This window comes from Eretmochelys imbricata, chromosome 1 (assembly GCF_965152235.1).
Source record: "Eretmochelys imbricata isolate rEreImb1 chromosome 1, rEreImb1.hap1, whole genome shotgun sequence".
NCBI classification, from domain to species: domain Eukaryota; kingdom Metazoa; phylum Chordata; order Testudines; family Cheloniidae; genus Eretmochelys; species Eretmochelys imbricata.
The window spans coordinates 260,364,422-260,382,731 of record NC_135572.1 but is presented as its reverse complement, the minus strand read 5'-3'; the positions used below and the strand labels follow the sequence as shown (position 1 = coordinate 260,382,731).

At 39.1% G+C, this 18,310-nt stretch overlaps 1 protein-coding gene across 2 annotated transcripts in view; it reads left to right on the top strand.

Moving 5' to 3' along the window:
• Positions 1-18,310, top strand: part of SLC41A2 (solute carrier family 41 member 2) — a 99,859-nt gene that overhangs the window by 73,893 nt on the left and 7,656 nt on the right. Inside the window, exon 11 of one of the 2 annotated variants that reach the window (XM_077828675.1) lies at positions 10,696-13,478. The exons of the other annotated variant lie outside the window; for it this stretch is intronic. Coding sequence (XP_077684801.1) covers positions 10,696-10,881 — 186 coding nt within the window. The 3' untranslated portion in view covers positions 10,882-13,478. Of the gene's footprint in view, positions 1-10,695; positions 13,479-18,310 lie in introns of those variants that run through there. 2 annotated transcript variants of the gene reach the window in all.

The window sequence follows — 18,310 nt, the reverse complement described above, 5'->3', positions numbered from 1 at the left end:
CAGTTAGCCTTTTAAAGGATTTAGTGTTTTGCCTACATAGTAAGATTGGAAAATCTCACAGCTAATTACTGTCATTTCAGTTATCAACCAAATCACAATCTCTTGAGCAATGAAGAATCTGCAAGCTAGCCCCTAGTCCATACTGAATTACAGAACTTGTAGTTGTTTCCACTTTGTGTTTAAATCATCAGTATACATCTTGTTTTATGAAAGACCTACATTTTAACAGGCTAAAAGTGATTTTTTTTATATCTGAGGTAACAAATGAATATCGATAGCCAGAACGCAATAATACCCAAGGGCAATAATCAGTTATGGGTAGTCTAAACTGAGCAGGTTTGATATCCTATTGCTTTATTCATTATATTCGTTTAGGGCAAAAATCTGTTGTAGAATATTTGCATTTTCTTTCTGTTATGGTGATCATTGCCACATATTGGATCTATTTATAGTCCCTTTGGTATACTAAAATTCTGCTTAATAAATGAAAATGGATGACTTTTCTAGCTCTAAAAACCTCTTGACATTTTCAAGATGATGATTATAAAGGAGAACAGAGCTTTGATCGTGATGGGAACCGCCGGTTTAATGTAACTAATCTCTCTACAGCAACACCCCTGTATCTTCCACCGAGTAGCCCCCCAACAATACCTCATCAAATTGTCTTTTTATTCTTCTTCATCACCATTGTGATGTCTCTCTTCCTGTTTATCGCCCCTCCCTGGGTGTGATTCAAAGCCCACAGAATCAGTGGCTTCTGTTAAATTCAGTGGTCTTTGGAGCACTTCCATGGGGTGTTTTCTTTCCCTATCCTGATCCCCTGTTAATTTTGTCTTCATCCGTTCCTTTCTTTCTTATTTCTAATACCTTTATACTCTTTTCCACTGCTACTTTATTCAGTCCACTTCATATGTCTCTGCTACTTGCTCACTCCCAGATGTTCCATGCCTTCTCTGTGTAATATAGGTTAAAAGATTTATGGGAATGGAGTCATTATGATACGTTTACATTAGGGCTGTCAAGCCATTAAAAAAATTAATCACGATTAATCGCACTGTTAAACGATAAGAGAACACCATTTATTTAAATATTTTTGGACGTTTTCTACATTTTTCAAATATATTAATTTCAGTTACAACACAGAATACAAAGTGTGCAATGCTCACTTTTTATTTATTTTTTATTACAAGTATTTGCACTGTAAAAAACAAAATAAATAGTATTTTTTAGTTCACCTAATACAAGTACTGTATGCAATCTCTTTATCATGGAAATTGAACTTGTAAATGTAGAATTACATACAAAAAACTACATTCAAAAATAAAACAATGTAAAATTTTAGAGCCTGCAAGTCCACTCAGTCCTACTTCTTGTTCAGCCAGTTGCTCAGGTTAAACAAACTTGTTTGTATTTGCAGGAAATAATGCTGCCCGCTTCTTGTTTACAGTGTCACAAGTGTTCTCTTGGCACTGCTGTAGCTGGCGTCACAAGATATTTACATGCCAGATGTGCTAAAGATTCATATGTGCCTTCATGCTTCAACCACCATTCCAGGGAACATGCATCCATGCTAATGATGGTTTCTGCTCAATAACAATCCAAAGCAGTGCAGACCAACACATGTTCATTTTCGTTATCTGAGTCAGATGCCACCAGCAGAAGGTTGATTTTCTTTTTTGATGGTTCGGTTGCTGTAGTTTCCGCATCGGAGTGTTGCTTTTTTTAAGACTTCTGAAAACATGCGCCACCCCTCGTCCCTCTCAGATTTTGGAAGGCACTTCAGATTCTTAAACCTTGGGTCCAGTGCTGTAGCTATCATTAGAAATCTCATATTGGTACCTTTTTTGCGTTTTGTCAAATCTGCAGTGAAAGTGTTCTTAAAATGAACAACATGTGCTGGGTCATCATCCGAGCTGCCATAACAAGAAATATATGGCAGAATGCGAGTAAAATAGAGCAGGGGACATAAAATGCTCCCCCAAGGAGTTCAGTCACAAATTTAATTATGAGCGTCATCAGCATGGAAGCATGTCCTCCGTAATGATGGCCGAAGCATGAAGGGGCATATGAATGTTTAGCATATCTGGCAAATAAATACCTTTCAGTGCCAGCTACAAAAGTACCATGCAAATACCTGTTCTATCTTTCTGGCGACATTATAATTAAGAAGCAGGCAGCGTTATCTCCTGTAAATGTAAACAAACTTGTTTGTCTTGGTGAGTGGCTGAACAAGTAGGACTGAGTGGACTTATAGGCTCTGAAGTTTTACTTTGTTTTGTTTTTGAGTGCAGTTATGCAACAAAAAAAATCTACATTTGTAAGTTGCACTTTCATGACAAAGATTGCACTACAGTACTTGTATGAGGTCAGTTGAAAAATACGATTTCTTTTATCATTTTAACAGTGCAAATATTTGTAATCAAAAGTAATAAACACTTTGATTTCAATTACAACACAGACTAAAATATATTTGAAAATGTAGAAAAACATCCAAAATATTTAATAAATTTCATTTGGTATTCTATTGTTTAACAGTGCCATTAAACCTGCGATTAATCATGATTAATTTTTTTTTAGTCAATCGCTTGAGTTAACTGTGATTAATCAAGAGCCCTAGTTTACATAAATATAAATTAGTATTAATATAGATTTAGTTATTACTAATCAATAGTATGCTATGTGTATGTAGTAACAGAAAACTTGTAGAAAGTCACTGAATTTACAATCACTTTTTAAACATAGTCATTGACTTCTGTAAATACTGGGTTTGATTTTGAAAATAGTGTGAACTAGTCAGTATTATGGACTAATGATTATTTTATAAACAAAGCTGTTTTGATTTTGAAAAGATGAAAAAACCCAGCAAACAACTTTTGTTGTTCCTCTAACTGTAAATTACCATGTCTTTTAAACTAAATAAATTATTTGGATCTATTGCTTGAAATCTTGGCTCTGTTGAACTCAATGGCAAAACTTCTGCTAACATCAATGGGGTCAATATTTCAATCATTTTATTTACATTACATATGAGAAAATGTATACCAATTTTCATTCAGGGATACTTTTTTCAGATTGAGTGTAAAACCTCAGAAATAGTTTTATAATATAAAGTCTAGCACATACTTATGTATGGCACCATTCTCAGGTAATGCAAAATAAGTACTATAATTATGTCTACACTATGTACAAATACCTACTGAAACCTATACATTACTTCATTTTATGAAAAACACAAATAATACAGCATACATTGTCTGGGCAAACAATTGTATATTGCTGAAAATCAAACATGACAGCAGATTGATTTAAACATGGCTTGGGTTTGGTGTGTATTGTATTGTTGAGGGGGAACATATTTGTTTTCTGAAAACTATACAAAGCCAAGCTTTTGATACCTTCTTCATGAAGATACAGACTGGCTACGGACCAACAATGCATATATGATTGAATAGCTCAGGGACATGCAAAAGGGGGGCAAGCAGGGACACAGGGCTCCCCCTCCCCCAGTAATTGGCACAGAACTCCTCCAGCCCCAGGGCCGCAGCGGGGAGAGAGAGTGAGCTCCTCTGGCCCTGGCTGGAGGAGCTCTCTCCTTCTCTCCTCCGTGGCCCCAGGGCCAGAGGAGCTCTGTGACCCCACCACAGCCAAGTACTTGTAGATACATTTATTCAGAGGGCTCCATGGCGCATGGATTTTCGTTGAAATGGTGAGTGCACTGCTGTTTATTTCTATACATATAATTTATTTGTGTATATTGATGTGGTTTAATGCAGGGGTCACAGCCCATCAGAGTAATCCACTGGCGAGCCGTGAGATATTTTGTTTACATTGACCGTCCACAGGCATGGCTCCCCACAGCTCCCAGTGGCTGCAGTTTGCTGTTCCTGGCCAATGGGAGCTGTGGGAAGTGGTGCAGGCCGCTGGGATGTGCCGACCGCTGCTTCCCGCAGCTCCCATTGGCCAGGAACAGCGAACCATGGCCACTGGTAGCTGCGGGGGCATGTCTGCGGATGGTCAACGTGAACAAAATGTCTCGTGGCCCACCAGTGGATTACCTTGATGGGCTGCGTGCCGAAGGTTGCCGACCCCTGGTTTAATGTGTATGTGTTTGTTTAACGTGCCCCTCCAAAAGCGGTCAAATTTAAATTCCTCCACATGCCCTTGGAATAGCCATATGGTCGTCATCTCTTTTTTTTTTTTGAGGCACAGCGTGCTTTAACTATTTGCAGCTAGGCATAAAGAATAAGGTTCATTTTCAGCCTTGTCATCCAGCAATAAAATGAAGGCAAAACTGGAGTAATGAAACCATCAGTCTTACAGCAAACTGCTTTGAACATTCAAAGGCTGCCTCTGTGCTTCAGGTTCCTGCTGAGCCAATAAAGAGCCCTCTGAGGAATTTTCACACCTACCAACCAAATCTCAGCGTGCAGCTGTGTTATGGACTCTGGAAATAAACAAGTAATAGGAAACTCTAGAAGCCATCACCCAGTAAATTTGCCGTGATAAAATACAATTACTCGTATCAGTAAAAATCAGAACAGTATTCTTGTGGAGTGACATATTTTGAACGTTCCACAGTAGTTTTCTTTTTGACTGCAAACTGGAGAATTCAGTGGTGTTTTGATGACTCCTTTCTTTACAATGAAAAGGTGTCTTGGGCTCTACAATAGCCTGAGGCCATAAAGAACCTTATTTTTATCATTTGGAAATGTATACTAATGGCCCTATTCTGTACTAGTTACACAGGGGGAAAAATACCTCGTGAAGTTCAATGCAGTTTTTGTCTGAATAAGGATAATAGGTCTATATGGAAGGAGAATATTGCTGAATTTTAAAGACTGCTTTTTATATTATCCAAAGATGACTTCCAAAATCTACAGCATGTACTGATACCAGAAGTTCTCATGATTCAAGAAAATGTTAAAATAAATGCCCAATCCTGGCCCTGCTTCTGCCAGCTTTGTGCCACTCCAACAGCACAAAGAAGCTGGAAAGCCAGTTGTGGATTCCAGGTTTACATTGATATAAAGGTGTCCACACACAAAGTTGCACTTGTTTAACTAAATTGAAACATACCTTTAGTTAAACCAGTGCAACTTTGTGTTTAGACCAGGCCTTAGTTTTTGTCTGTCAAGGTTTTTATACCATACTCATCTAGATACTCGGATACCATGGTGATAAGCACTTTACATAAATATCATGTAATTATGCATGTTGCTTAGATACATTTTAAGAATTTTAAGGCCTGATCCTAGCAAACCCAGAAATCATCAAAGCACAAAGTAGTCTTAAGCAATGCCTCCTTTTTCTTGGCCTTGCTCCCGACATATTTTCTGTGCTGGGATTTGGGGGGGGGAGGGGCACATAATGCTGGTTATGCTGTCAATGCCACTTAGAGATTTTCCAACATTTATCTTGGTTTAGCTTATGCCTGTAAATTTACAGGTGCAGGTTAAACTGATATTATAACCAGTTTTAAACAGATATGATTATACATACACAGAGTCACACCAGTTTAACAAAATTAGGTTGATGCAACTTCTGTGTGTAGACCTAGCCTAAGTGTGTAATGTATCTGTTTGTTTACCACTTTGAATTTGGTCCAGAAGTAAACAAGGAGCAAGTGGAATATATCCATGCTGGTGTCTGTTGCTTAAGAGGCAGGTTGTTGAATGATGAATGCATTTTAGCTTGTGCGTTTGGTGTCCACATTCACCCCCAAGCAGTGTGAATTGCACTTTTCCAACATGGAAGTAACTATGGCATGGCTGACAGTGGCAAGGTCCTTCTTAGAGAAGAAAGGGGATAGTATTCTTTTGGAGAGCCAGAGGTGATAGAAATTCTTTCCATATTTGGTGGAGGCAGTGGTTTGATTCCTCTGGTTATGACATGGAAAGAACCAGGACTGTTCACATGGCCACCAGAGAAGACTGGTTTTTGTTTTGTTTTAAAATGTAATGGAACAGTCTACCTTTCTGGGAAAATGAGGTATCTGCAACCAGCAACTATATTCTCTGAGTATTCAGGGCCTATTTTGCAAGTAATTTGAATGCAGAATTTTCATTGCAGTCAATGGGAACTCCATGTGTGGAGGCTTACAGGATGAGACCATTATAGGTACTTTACAGTTACTATTCAGACAAGGCCCATAGGGATGCCACGAGGGGGAAAAATCTGAGAAACCTAATGTGTAATTAAAAATCATTTAAATCTCATCCTGGACCACAGACAACTAAAATGCTTTAATCATAATCCTGTGGTTATTGCATGACATCACTTACAGGTCAGAGTTGTGGTTGTTTTGGTGCCTTAATTGTGGATTTCTTATATTAACATGTTTGGATTTCTTAACTGTAAACTTAACTCTGAAGTTTCTGATTTATAATAGTTGGTTTTGAGATAATTACTACATTTTATCCAATATGACGCATACGACCTTAATTCTACCTTTCTCTCAGAATTCATACAGCATGCTAGAAGCACTGGATAATATGTTCATCGGATGCATTGAGTTGTAGCTCACAAAAGCTTATGCTCAAATAAATTGGTTAGTCTCTAAGGTGCCACAAGTACTCCTTTTCTTTTTGCGAATACAGACTAACACGGCTGTTACTCTGAAATCTTCCAGTTTTATGTTATATACACTTATGTATTATTTACTTCATGATCCCGCCTTTCCATCGTTAGTACAGTGTGTAGGCTGAACAAGATTTGTCTTCTCAACAGTCTCTTTTTGCCACCTCCATTATACTATTTCCCACTGTTCTATGTCCTCAGCTGCCAATATGTTTTTATCAAATTGAGTTTTACCAGCACCATCATACTTGCTAACTTTACATACTACTTTTTATAATGACGGGTTTCAGAGTAGCAGCCGTGTTAGTCTGTATCCGCAAAAAGAAAAGGAGGACTTGTGGCACCTTTAGTCTAACTGTAGCTCACGAAAGCTTATGTTCAAATAAATTTGTTAGTCTCTAAGGTACCACAAGTCCTCCTTTTCTTCATACTACTTTTTGTGACACTAAATACAAAAGCCTTCTTTAAGTCCAGGTTGATTATGTCTTCTGTTTCACTTCTGTCAGTTTCTTTTGTCAGTCACATCAAGAAATTAATCAGATTAATTCAGCCTGACCTTCCTTTTAAAATCTATATTGCATTCTTTAACCGTCTGATTCTTTCCAAGTATCATCTTATCTTTCCCCTGATCAATGACTGTAGAGTCTCTCAGTTCTGAGGTCAGTCCTTTTATGTATGCAGCTACTCAGTTACTTCTTTGACATTTCTGAAATACGTTGGTCAATTTATCCTCCCTTTAAGTCTTGTAGAATTCAAGGACTACTTTTCTCCCAAACCTACATCAGCCAGATATTTTAGAAATGGAAATATATAGGGACAATTTGGAGTTTTAAGTCTTTAATTTTAAAAAAGTCACATTCTACACTACAATTTAAATTTTACTGTGTATAGTATTTCTTATTAATCATGTGTCTCTTTTCAGAGTAAGTAATAATATTGTTCTTAAAAAGAGTTCCCACATCATTAGATTGATAAAATTGTATAACTATTGTCTTTTTAAGTTACGGAGTCTGGTATGTAGGGCCTGTAAGGGAATGTTTATGTACAGTATCTCTATATACAGACCTTTTTTGTCTGTGTTGGAAGAAGGAGCTGACTGAAAGAATCTGACATAATCTTCCAAAGAAAACATCTGCTTTTAAATATATTTGTTTGGATTCCAGTAAGCACACCTAGCACATGCATAATTAGCTTAAACTACAGAGTTGCCTATTGAGAGGATGTGTTTATTGAAATAAGTTATGCATATTTCATAAAGAGAAAACAGGGACAGTGTTTGGTAATTTTTTTTAAAATCCACAAGTTTAGATTTAAAATATGCTTTTGTAGTTTAAAGCATGAATTTTTTAATTTTTAAAAAACGAAGTGTTGAGAGGAAGTTTTATAATGTATTTAATCATTTTAGTATATTTAACATGGTTTTTTTCTAAACTTGGCTTTAATCTAGAGATCATTTTAAAAAAATCTTATGAGCACTGAAAATGTTCTAGCAACTGATAGCGTTTGGAAAGATAATGTATGCATTTAGTTTTAAATGTTCTAATTTAAAGAATTAATTCGGATCTTATTTTTTAACTTTTACCATTTTTCTATTACATATATTTTCTTTAATGTATATAGTAAATCTTCTTTTGTATGTTAGTAAGGTAAGAACTATCCTTAATTCAGACCTCATGTTATAAATCTTAATTCCTGAATATCTGATTAGCTAAAAAGACATTGGGGTGTATGAACATTTATTTCAGCCTAGGCAGTCCCATCCAAAGAGACAAGAAGAGATGGAGACTCAATTAGTATGCTTTTCCCCCCACTCACGCTATGCCATATGATTGAAGTGAGCCAGAAATTCTTATACAGCTGTGGAATATTCAAAAATGAATCCCTACTAGTACTGGATTACTCGTCACATGTACCTTCAGCATTAAATTCATATTTCTTAGGTGCTGAGACAGTCACAGCTGGGAATAAAGTCTGTAACACAGCACTTTGAAGCAAATTCAGACCTGGTTTTAAAAATGCAGATCTCATAATGCCCATGAGAATTGGGCCTGGGTTGAAATGGATACTTCATGGTTTCTAGGCCATTTACATTGGCTCCTGCTGTCTGGGTGAAATTATTTGAGATCTAACAAGTGCTCCTGTGCATCACACTAAACTTGGGTTTATTCAGTACTGCTCCCCTAAAGCCAATCTCCTCACTTACTCTCCCAATTTCAATCAAGTTATGTCTTGTGACGTTTGGTTATTTTGATAATAATTAACCCTCAACATTTCATTGTTTCTTATATTTTTGTTTTGAAAATATAATTGCACTGTAGGACAAAGTATTGGGAAAGAGTACTAGTGGTGTGGACACCAGGGAGACAGCTTTGGTTATTGGAAACTAGGAGGTAGTTGAGATTTTACATATTGGGGAGAGGATGTATCTTATCTTTCCTTCTAAAGGACATATCAAGTGGGGTCCCACAGGTATCAGTTCTGGGGCTGGTTCTGTTCAATATCTTCATCAATGATTTAGATAATGGCATAGAGAGTACACTTATAAAGTTGGCAGAGGATACCAAGCTAGGGGGAGTTGTAAGTGCTTTGGAAGATAGGATTAAAATTCATAATGATCTGGACAAACTGGAGAAATGGTCTGAAGTAAATGGGCTGAAATTCAATAAGGTCAAATGCAAAGTACTCCATTTAGGAAGGAACAATCAGTTGCACACGTACAAAATGGGAAATGATGCCTAGGAAGTAGTACTATGGAAAGGGATCTGGGGTCATAGTGGATCACAAGCTAAATATGAGTTAACAGTGTAACACTGTTGCAAAAAAAAGCAAACATCATTCTGGGATGTCTTAGCAAGGGTATTGTAAGCAATACATGGAAAGTAATTCTTCTGCTCTGATTAGTGCTGATTAGGCCTCAGCTGGAGTATTGTGTCCAGTTCTGGGCGCATTTCAGGAAAGATGTGGACAAATTGGAGAAAGTCCAGAGAAGAGCAACAAAAAATGATTAAAGGTCTAGAAAACATGACCTATGAGGGAAGATGGAAAAAAATTGGGTTTGTTTAGTCTGGAGAAGAGAAGACTGAGAGGGGACATAACAGTTTTCAAATACATAAAAGGTTGTTTCAAGGAGGAGGGAGGTAAATTGTTCTTGTTAACCTCTGAGGATAGGACAAGAAGCAATGGTCTTAAATTGCAGCAAGGATGGTTTAGGTTGGACATAAGGAAAAACTTCCTGTCAGGGTAGTTAAGCACTGGAATAAATTGCCTAGGGAGGCTGTGGAATCTCCATAATTGGAGATTTTTAAGAGCAGGTTAGACAAACACCTGTCAGGGATGGTCTAGATCAGTATTTCCCAAACTTGGGACACCGCTTGTGCAGGGAAAGCCCCTGGCGGGCTGGGCCTGTTTGTTTACCTGCCGCGTCTGCAGGTTCGGCCGATCACGGCTCCCACTGGCCGCGGTTTGCCACTCCAGGCCAAAGGGGGCTGCAGGAAGCAGCGGCTGGTACGTCCCTCAGCCTGCGCCGTTTCCCCCAGCCCCCATTGGCCTGCAGCGGCAAACCGTGGCCTGTGGGAGCTGCAATCGGCCGAACCGCCGGACGCGGCAGGTAAACAAACCGGCCTGGCCCACCAGGGGCTTTCCCTGGACAAGCGGTATCCCAAGTTTGGGAAACACTGGTCTAGATAATACTTCTGAGCACAGGGGACTGGACTAGATGACCTCTCGAGGCCCCTTCCAGTCCTACCATTCTGATATTCCACCTTTTAGGCAAGGATGAAAGCGATCTTGAGTTTTTGGGGAGAAGTGTTTGAATTCTTCATTCCCCACACTAGCAAGGCACTAACTGCTCCAGTTCACCCAGTTCTACCATTACACCCACCAATACACACGCAGTATGACTTCCAGAGTTGCTGAGCATCCACCATCTCCTGTTGAAGTTCAGTGGGCATCCCAGATGCTCAGCACATCTTAGAAATCAGGCCTGTTAGCTTAATGTTTCTGCTAAAATAATCAGCAGGGAAATAGATCAGTGTTAATGTTTAGGGTGGGATTTTCAAAAGTGCTCTAATTCCACTCCCACTGATTTTGGATTATTTTTTGTTTAATGTTCTGCCACAGGTGTTTACTTTGTTATGGATTGCTGACTGGATGGTGCACCACTTCTGGAAAAAAGGAAAAGATCCTGACAGTTTTTCTATCCCTTACCTTACTGCATTGGGAGATCTGCTTGGAACTGCCTTATTAGCTATGAGTTTTCACTTCCTATGGCTCATTGGTGATAGAGATGGGGATGTTGGAGACTAATCATTCAGATGGACATATTAATTGTTCCCAGTAAATTCAGAAGAAAAATAGGAGACAACTGCTTACCATTCCAGTCGAAGGATTTCAAAACAATTCTTCAATTTAGTATGGGTAATTAAGGTGGCACTGATATTAAATTACCTTAATTTTTTGTTTAAATGAAAGGTGGAACAGGAAGGATTTTATCTGATTTTTACCCTGAAAGTGAGGACTGTTGTCAGTTGAAAACATCTGACCAGATACAATGAAGTATAGGCTGATTGTTTGACAGGTGTTTTGTATTAGGAAAAAAATGGAGCATTTAAAAAAGGAAAATCACGGGATATAATATAAACCAGAGCTTTCTTTAATGACAATAAATGAACAGTGAAGAAGGGAGATGAAAACAGATCAGTGGCTTGTCTTAACTTTTTTGCCCTCACAAATTGGGTATGTATTTCAAATCACAATGCAAAAAGGGTTCATTGAGTCAAAATAGTTTCCTTCTCACAGACACAACTACTTAATTGATGATGTGTCTTTGCCATTTTTAGGATTTCTCCAGTTGCCACAAGCTGAATATCAATAATAATAATAATAATAATAATAATTTTAATGATTTGAGCCCTAATCCTTCAAACATTTTGACACATGCTTAACTTTACACACATCAGATGAACTATTTGCATATACTGTTAAGCTCTTCGAAAAGTATTTGCACGATTGGGCCCTACCACAGGGTAGCAAGAGAAGCAACCTACTTCTTTTGCCCTTGGTACCTATCTAAATCAATGGTGTAAGCCAGGGCTTCTCAAACTTCATTTCACCATGACCCCCTTTTGACAACAAAAATTACTACACAACTCCAGGAGGGGGGACTGAAGCCTGAGCCCACCTGAGCTGCCCTGCGCGTGGGGGCCAATTCCAAAACCTGCTGAGGCCAAAACTGAAGCCCAAAGGCTTCTGCCCCAGGCATGGGGGCCTGTAACCTGAGCTCCGCCATCCAGGGCTGAAGCCGTCAGGCTTGGGCTTTGACCCCAGGTTGTGGGACTTGGGCTTTGGCCCTGGCCGGTGGGGCTCAGGCTTTGGCACCGAGCCCCAGCAAGTCTAATGCCAGCCTTGGCAACCCCATTAAAACAGGGTCATGACCACCTTGGGGTCCCAACCCACAGTTTGAGAATCACTGGTGTAAGCAAACACATTTAGCATGATGCTGCACTAATCTATATTAATGAGGATAAGCTAGAATGAAGCTAGTTTTCTGTTGAAAAATGTACTTTTTGTTGGCAACTGGAGAGGCTTCTAGTATTAATATTAAAAGTACCATCACAGCATTGACATTTATTATGTACTTTAAGGTTGTGTCATTGTTTCCATTACAATCATCGGTTTTCAGGTATTTCAGTTGTAAATATTTACCCTGATCAAAATTTGGGGTGTATAAGATTATGTTGCTTCTTAGACTTCTAAAATGTATTTGAACTATTTGAAAGTTTATGTAAACTTTTAAAAATATAGGGCCAGAGTGTACCATCCACTTTTAAGCAGAAATCACCATTGTTGTTAATAAGGTTTTCTGTTTAAAAGCTGTGGCAGAATATGGCCTATAGAGAAAGAAATTACTGGCTGAATGCTTTCTTATATTTGTTTAACTCAAAGCTTGAACCATGAAGTTTGGCAAGTGATTAGTCTAATTAGTAATTTGAAAAAAATATATTAAATTGTACAGATGATATTTTGAAAATTGGCTACAATTCATGCACAGCAAATGTATCTAAAATTTAAAAATCCTGGTGGACATCCTAAATACATAATTACATGAATCATTCTGTTAATTGTGTAAATACTATAACCAAAAATTTCAAATTTGGAGACCTAAAATTAGACACCTAAATCCACAGATAGACTCCCAAGTCAATGTATTTCCTTATCCTGCAACCATTTATGTATGTGATTTTATGCATATGAGCAGTCTCTCTGGATTTAATGGGACTACTCAAATTCATGAAGTTACATTTGTGCATAAGTTTTTACAGAATTGAGGCATTAGACACTTTGCCTGACTTGCAAAGAGCTGCTGAGCATCCTCATCTCTGTGGAAAAACAGGGTGTTTGCACATCTAAAAATAAAGCCAGGTCCTTGGGTGCCTAGACATGGATTTCGATGCCTAACTTTAGGCACCCTCATTTGAAAATTTTTACTTGATCTTTTTTCTTAAAATTATGACTACCTAGTTGACAGATTGGAAAGGATCATAAACCTGTTATGTCTTCTACTTGTGTGGTAAAGATGAATATCACTTTAAGTTCCCTGACTTTTGATAGTTTGTATTAATGTTATTTAAATTAGTTTATTGTCATGTATATTGTGAGAAATATTATAAATTGTTTAAAAATGGGATGGTTATAATTCACTTTTTGTTTGACTTCTTTAAAATGCTATTTTTATTCTGTGCTATAGACCGAGAAATAATTACAGAATTTAATTCTGGTGGAACTACCTTGTTGAACTACATTGTCGTGGCAAACTTTTTTATTGGAGGAATTACTGGATTTTAAAATCCTAACAAATGAACTGCAAAGCTCTTTAAACAATAAAAAATAGTTTCTTCACTGCATTGAGATACCTGAGTGAATAGTACTTATATAATGTATGTTTGTACTGTAGTATTTATTATTTGCTGATGGTAGCACCCATGATGTACTAAGAGTTTTCCAGACAAACAAGAAGGAAAGATCCCTTCCCTGAAGAGTACACAGTCTAGGGAGACACAGAGAAGGTATGTATACATACCAGTCTGGGGAGACAGCCCTGTGCTAAAAACAGCAGTGTAAGTGTTGCAGCTGGCTCTCAAGTGGAGGGGGTTGGGTGATGAGGTAGGGTGTGTAGGTCAGAAGCAGTGAATGGACTTGGCAGGAGGGGAGCTGTGGAAGCAAAGATGGTGGAGGAACTCAAGCATGAAGGCAATGAAGAGGGAAGCTAGGGGATTTGAAGCGGAACTGAGAGAGACAGAGGAAGACTAGGTACGCTGACAGGGGAATTAGCTCAAGTGGTAGAGTGCATGCGAGAGGCAGCGGGATCAATGCCCACATTCTCCAGTGGCAAGGGAGCGACAGTACCTTCTCTTTGATTTAGTTGGGGATTGGCCCTGCTTTGAGCAGGGGGTTGGACTAGATGACCTCCTGAGGTCCCTTCCAACCCTGATATTCTGTGAGGGGTGGAGGGGAGGATATTGGGTTGATAGAGCAAAATGAGTATCTTGTGGAGGCAGTGAGTGCAAGGTCCAGAGAGGTGAGGTAGTGCCAAGGAGCAACAAAGCCCTTGCTGTAGTAAAAAAAAAAAAAAAAAAAAAAAAAAAAAAGGCAGGTATTTGCAGAAGAAGAAAAGTCTGGGGGAATAAATGGTGGGACCCCCTGCACTGTTTTCAAGAAAGAAAAAGGGAATGGGCTTGGAAGGGAAGACAGATGGAGGAGGAGAGAATGAGGGCATTGGGAGAAGAGGGAGTGGGGGATTTGGAGGGAGCATGAAGGGTGTAGGGTGAGATAGTAAGGGGGGACAGATGGGTGAGGAAAAATGAGGTCGTTAGGGGAAAGGGAGAGGAGAGTGAAGGGTTAAGAGATGTTTGTGCTGAGAGGGAGGAAAAGTTGGAGATCTGGAAGCAAGAGTGGGGGAGGAAGTGATTGTGGTGAATGGGAAGATGTACGAACCGGGTGGGGTGGGGTAAAACAATATATAGTGTGGGGGCCTCAGGCAAGCTTGTGGTAGTTTTCAGAAAGAATCTGTTTATCCCCATTCTCTGCTGCATGGGAGCAGTATGGAAGAAGAAACAAAGGAGTTGTCGGAGTCCATACCATCCTTCATCCACACAGGGACCGTATGCATGAGGTCCAATTTTGATTCTGGCATTGTTGAATTCTGTGGTAGGAAACTGACAGCTCTGCAGTACCCTACTATTACAGGCCCAACTGGCCACTCACTAGGCTGCTGTGAGGCAACCCAGCCACTGGGTCCACAGGTGTTTTAGGCTTCGGAGCCTGGATGGAGCACACCCAATGCCCCACTCTGGGGATCACTGGGCACAAGCTAGGGGTATAGACATTCGGTCTAGCACCCTTTCCTGAAGCACTATCCTGCTGCCTAGTCTCTGGGCTAAGTGCTGGCCCTTCAGACTCTCCCATGTCTTACACACACCCTCTTTTGGAATCCCACTGAAGGTGAATGCTCTCAGAAGGCATGTGGTAGCTGCAGCATATAGCACAGAAACGCTTTGCCTCGGATGCTAACACCATTGCTCTTTTACTTAACAGATGAAGACTACAGATTGTTTGGAAAGCCATAAACAATCCTAATACATGCCCCTCACTAGCTCACCCTTCCCTGGTGGGGGGACCATCTGTATTCAGATGCCTCATCTGGCTTTTAGGTGCTGGATTGTTCTCCCTCATCTTGAACTGGAGAAAAACAGCCAGGGAAGACCCCAAATAGAGCAGCTCCAGTCCTATAATCTTCCAGGAGATTCCTGGATCAGCTTTCCCAGGGGATCAGAGACCTCCAGTCGGTGACTTTGTTGCCAGGTGACTACTCCTCTGATAAACCAGTTTGGGATGGGAGTCAGTCAATTGTTCAGATCTGTTCCATTTCAATGGGAGAGCAATCCGGATTTAACAACCTGCTATAGTCTGTCCTGTACCACTACCCTGTTGGAATTTCAGGCCAATATGGAGGGAAACAGCCATTAAAGAAGGCCCAAGGGCTACACATTCAACTTGTAACTTGGTAAAGATACATTCAGAGAGTTCATAATCTCACACAATTCATAAATTGAACAGACAAGTCCCCTAAATCATCACACAACCAAACTTTTTGTTTAACCACAGCCCCATAATAGTCAAATAATTTTTTTAAAAGTATGATTTTTTGCTGCTACAGTCATCTTGTTTTTTATATAATTTAATATGGGTCTGTTTTCCACAACTACTTGCCTGCCAGCCAGTTCTCCTACCTCACCTCTTTCTCTCATCTGGCCTACAGAAAATACTTTGCTGTAGCTCCATTTGCCTGTCCTTTTTCCTCTTTCATTCTTCTGGCCTCTTACATAGCATAGCACTGCTTTGCTCTTGGTAGATGCTGCAGGTCACTCTAGTTTGGTAGAGGATTGAGCATTTCTTGAATGCCCAGAGAATTGTGGAGAGCCCTGTACACTTTATGGCTATATATGTACTCTGTTAAGTAACAGGTTTCAGAGTGGTAGTCGTGGTAATCTGAATCAGCAAAAACAATGAGGAGTCCTTATGGCACCTTAGAGATTAACAAATTTATTTGGGCATAAGCTTTTATGGGCTAGAACCCACTTCATTAGATGCATGGAGTGGAAAATACAGTAGCAGGATAAATACACAGCACATGAAAAGATGAGAGTTGCCTTACCAAGTGGGAGGTCAGCCTAACGAGACAATTCAATTATCAGTAGGATACCAAGGGAGGAAAAATCACTTTTGTAGTGGTAATGTGAGTGGCCCATTTCAAACAGTTGGGTCACGCTGGAGTCTGTTTTTGAAGTTTTTTTGTTGAAGAATTGCCACTTTTAGGTCTCTTATTGACTGACCAGGGAGGTTGAAGTGTTCTCCTACCAGTTTTTGAATGTTATAATTCCTGATGTCAGATTGTTTCCATTTATTCTTTTGTACCATCAGGGGCTCGTTCACCTGCACATGTACCAATGTGATATGTGCCAGCAATGCCCCTCTGCCATGTACATTGGCCAAACTGGACAGTCTCTATGCAAAAGAATAAATGGACACAAATCTGACATCAGGAATTATAACATTCAAAAACAAGTAGGAGAAAACTTCAATCTCCCTGGTCACTCAATAACAGACCTAAAAGTGGCAATTCTTCAACAAAAAAACTTCAAAAACAGACTCCAATGTGAAACTGCACAACTGGAATTAATTTGCAAACTGGACACCATCAAATTAGGCCTGAATAAAGAATGGGAGTGGTTGGGTCATTACAAAACCTAATTTTCCCCATACTAATTTCCCCCTACTGTTACTCACACGTTCTTGTCAATTGTTTGAAATAGGCCACTCTCATTACCACTACAAAAGTGATTTTTCCTCCCTTGGTATCATACTGTTGATTGAGTTGTCTCAGTAGACTGACCTCCCACTTGGTAGGGCAACTGCTATCTTTCCATGTGCTGTGTATTTATACCTGATACTGTATCTTCCACTCCATGCATCTGATGAAGTGGGTTCTAGCCCACAAAAGCTTATGCCCAAATAAATTTGTTAGTCTCTAAGGTGCCACAAGGACTCCTTGTTGTTTCTGTTAAGTAAAGGAATACAGATCTTTTATTTTCTAATTTTAGTTTATTTTGCAAAAGCAAAAATTAAAAAGTGGGATATTGCCCCTTCAAGTTACTTTCCTGTTGGTTTCTGTAATTCCCCATGCACTACTTGAAGTCACAGCTATTTGAAACTGCAGAGAATGCTGTCCTAGCAGGTTGAAGTTGTGTTATCAGTTGTGTAGTAAGCCTCAGTCAAATAAGTGAGTCCCACCTGGTTTTCTTTTTCATAAGGCAATATGATTCCCCTTCCAGGTGTCTGTATTTTTACTGACTCAGCTAAAACGCAGTATCAGTCAGCCATTCATTTTACTCAAACAGCTAAATCAATAAACCAAATGAGATGAAATTTTGTGTCAGTATCCTCCGGGGCCAGCTATTTTTTTTATTCCAATAAACTTTCATTTCCAGTCTTCCATATCCACTGATCATGTTATCAGGACCTATTTGTTTCTGCTGACAGGGTTAGAAGCACAGCTGCCCACTCTCAGCCTAATAAACCTGGGACAGAAGGAACACAGCTGTATTTCCTTAACCACTCCCAGTTGCCTGCACCTTTTCTGTAGATCTAAGTTATTCTTAGTTTAAAAAATAGGTGGATGGGTGCTCAACTGATGTGAGTATCGCTTGGAGCTTTGAAAGGGCTAAACTCTGCTGTCATATAACAGAATCTTGAACTCTGATGATCTTGGTAAGTAAAGGGAAAATATTTTGTTTTTAAATGTTAAATGTTTAAATATAGTTTCACATAACCAACTTTTGATTTTAATTTTCTACTATCGGGATTTACTTCTTTAAAGCTTATCCCTAAATACTTTTCAGGAATTGACTTGCTATTGTTTATTTTATGGTAATAATGTTAACTTTGTAATCATCTAGTTAGGTCAGTTCCATGTATTGTGCTACACTGAGACAGATTTTATGTTTTGACTTAGTTGGAACAGCCATCCCCTTTTGCCATCCTAGGTATGGGCTTTGTTTTTACTTCATGATGTTTTGTTTTATTATATTCCCCTTGTTTTCTCTTCCAAATTGATAATAAAATATTGTCCCATCTTTTGAAGTTAGTGTATTTAAAAGTATGAAAAGAGTGATTTTCT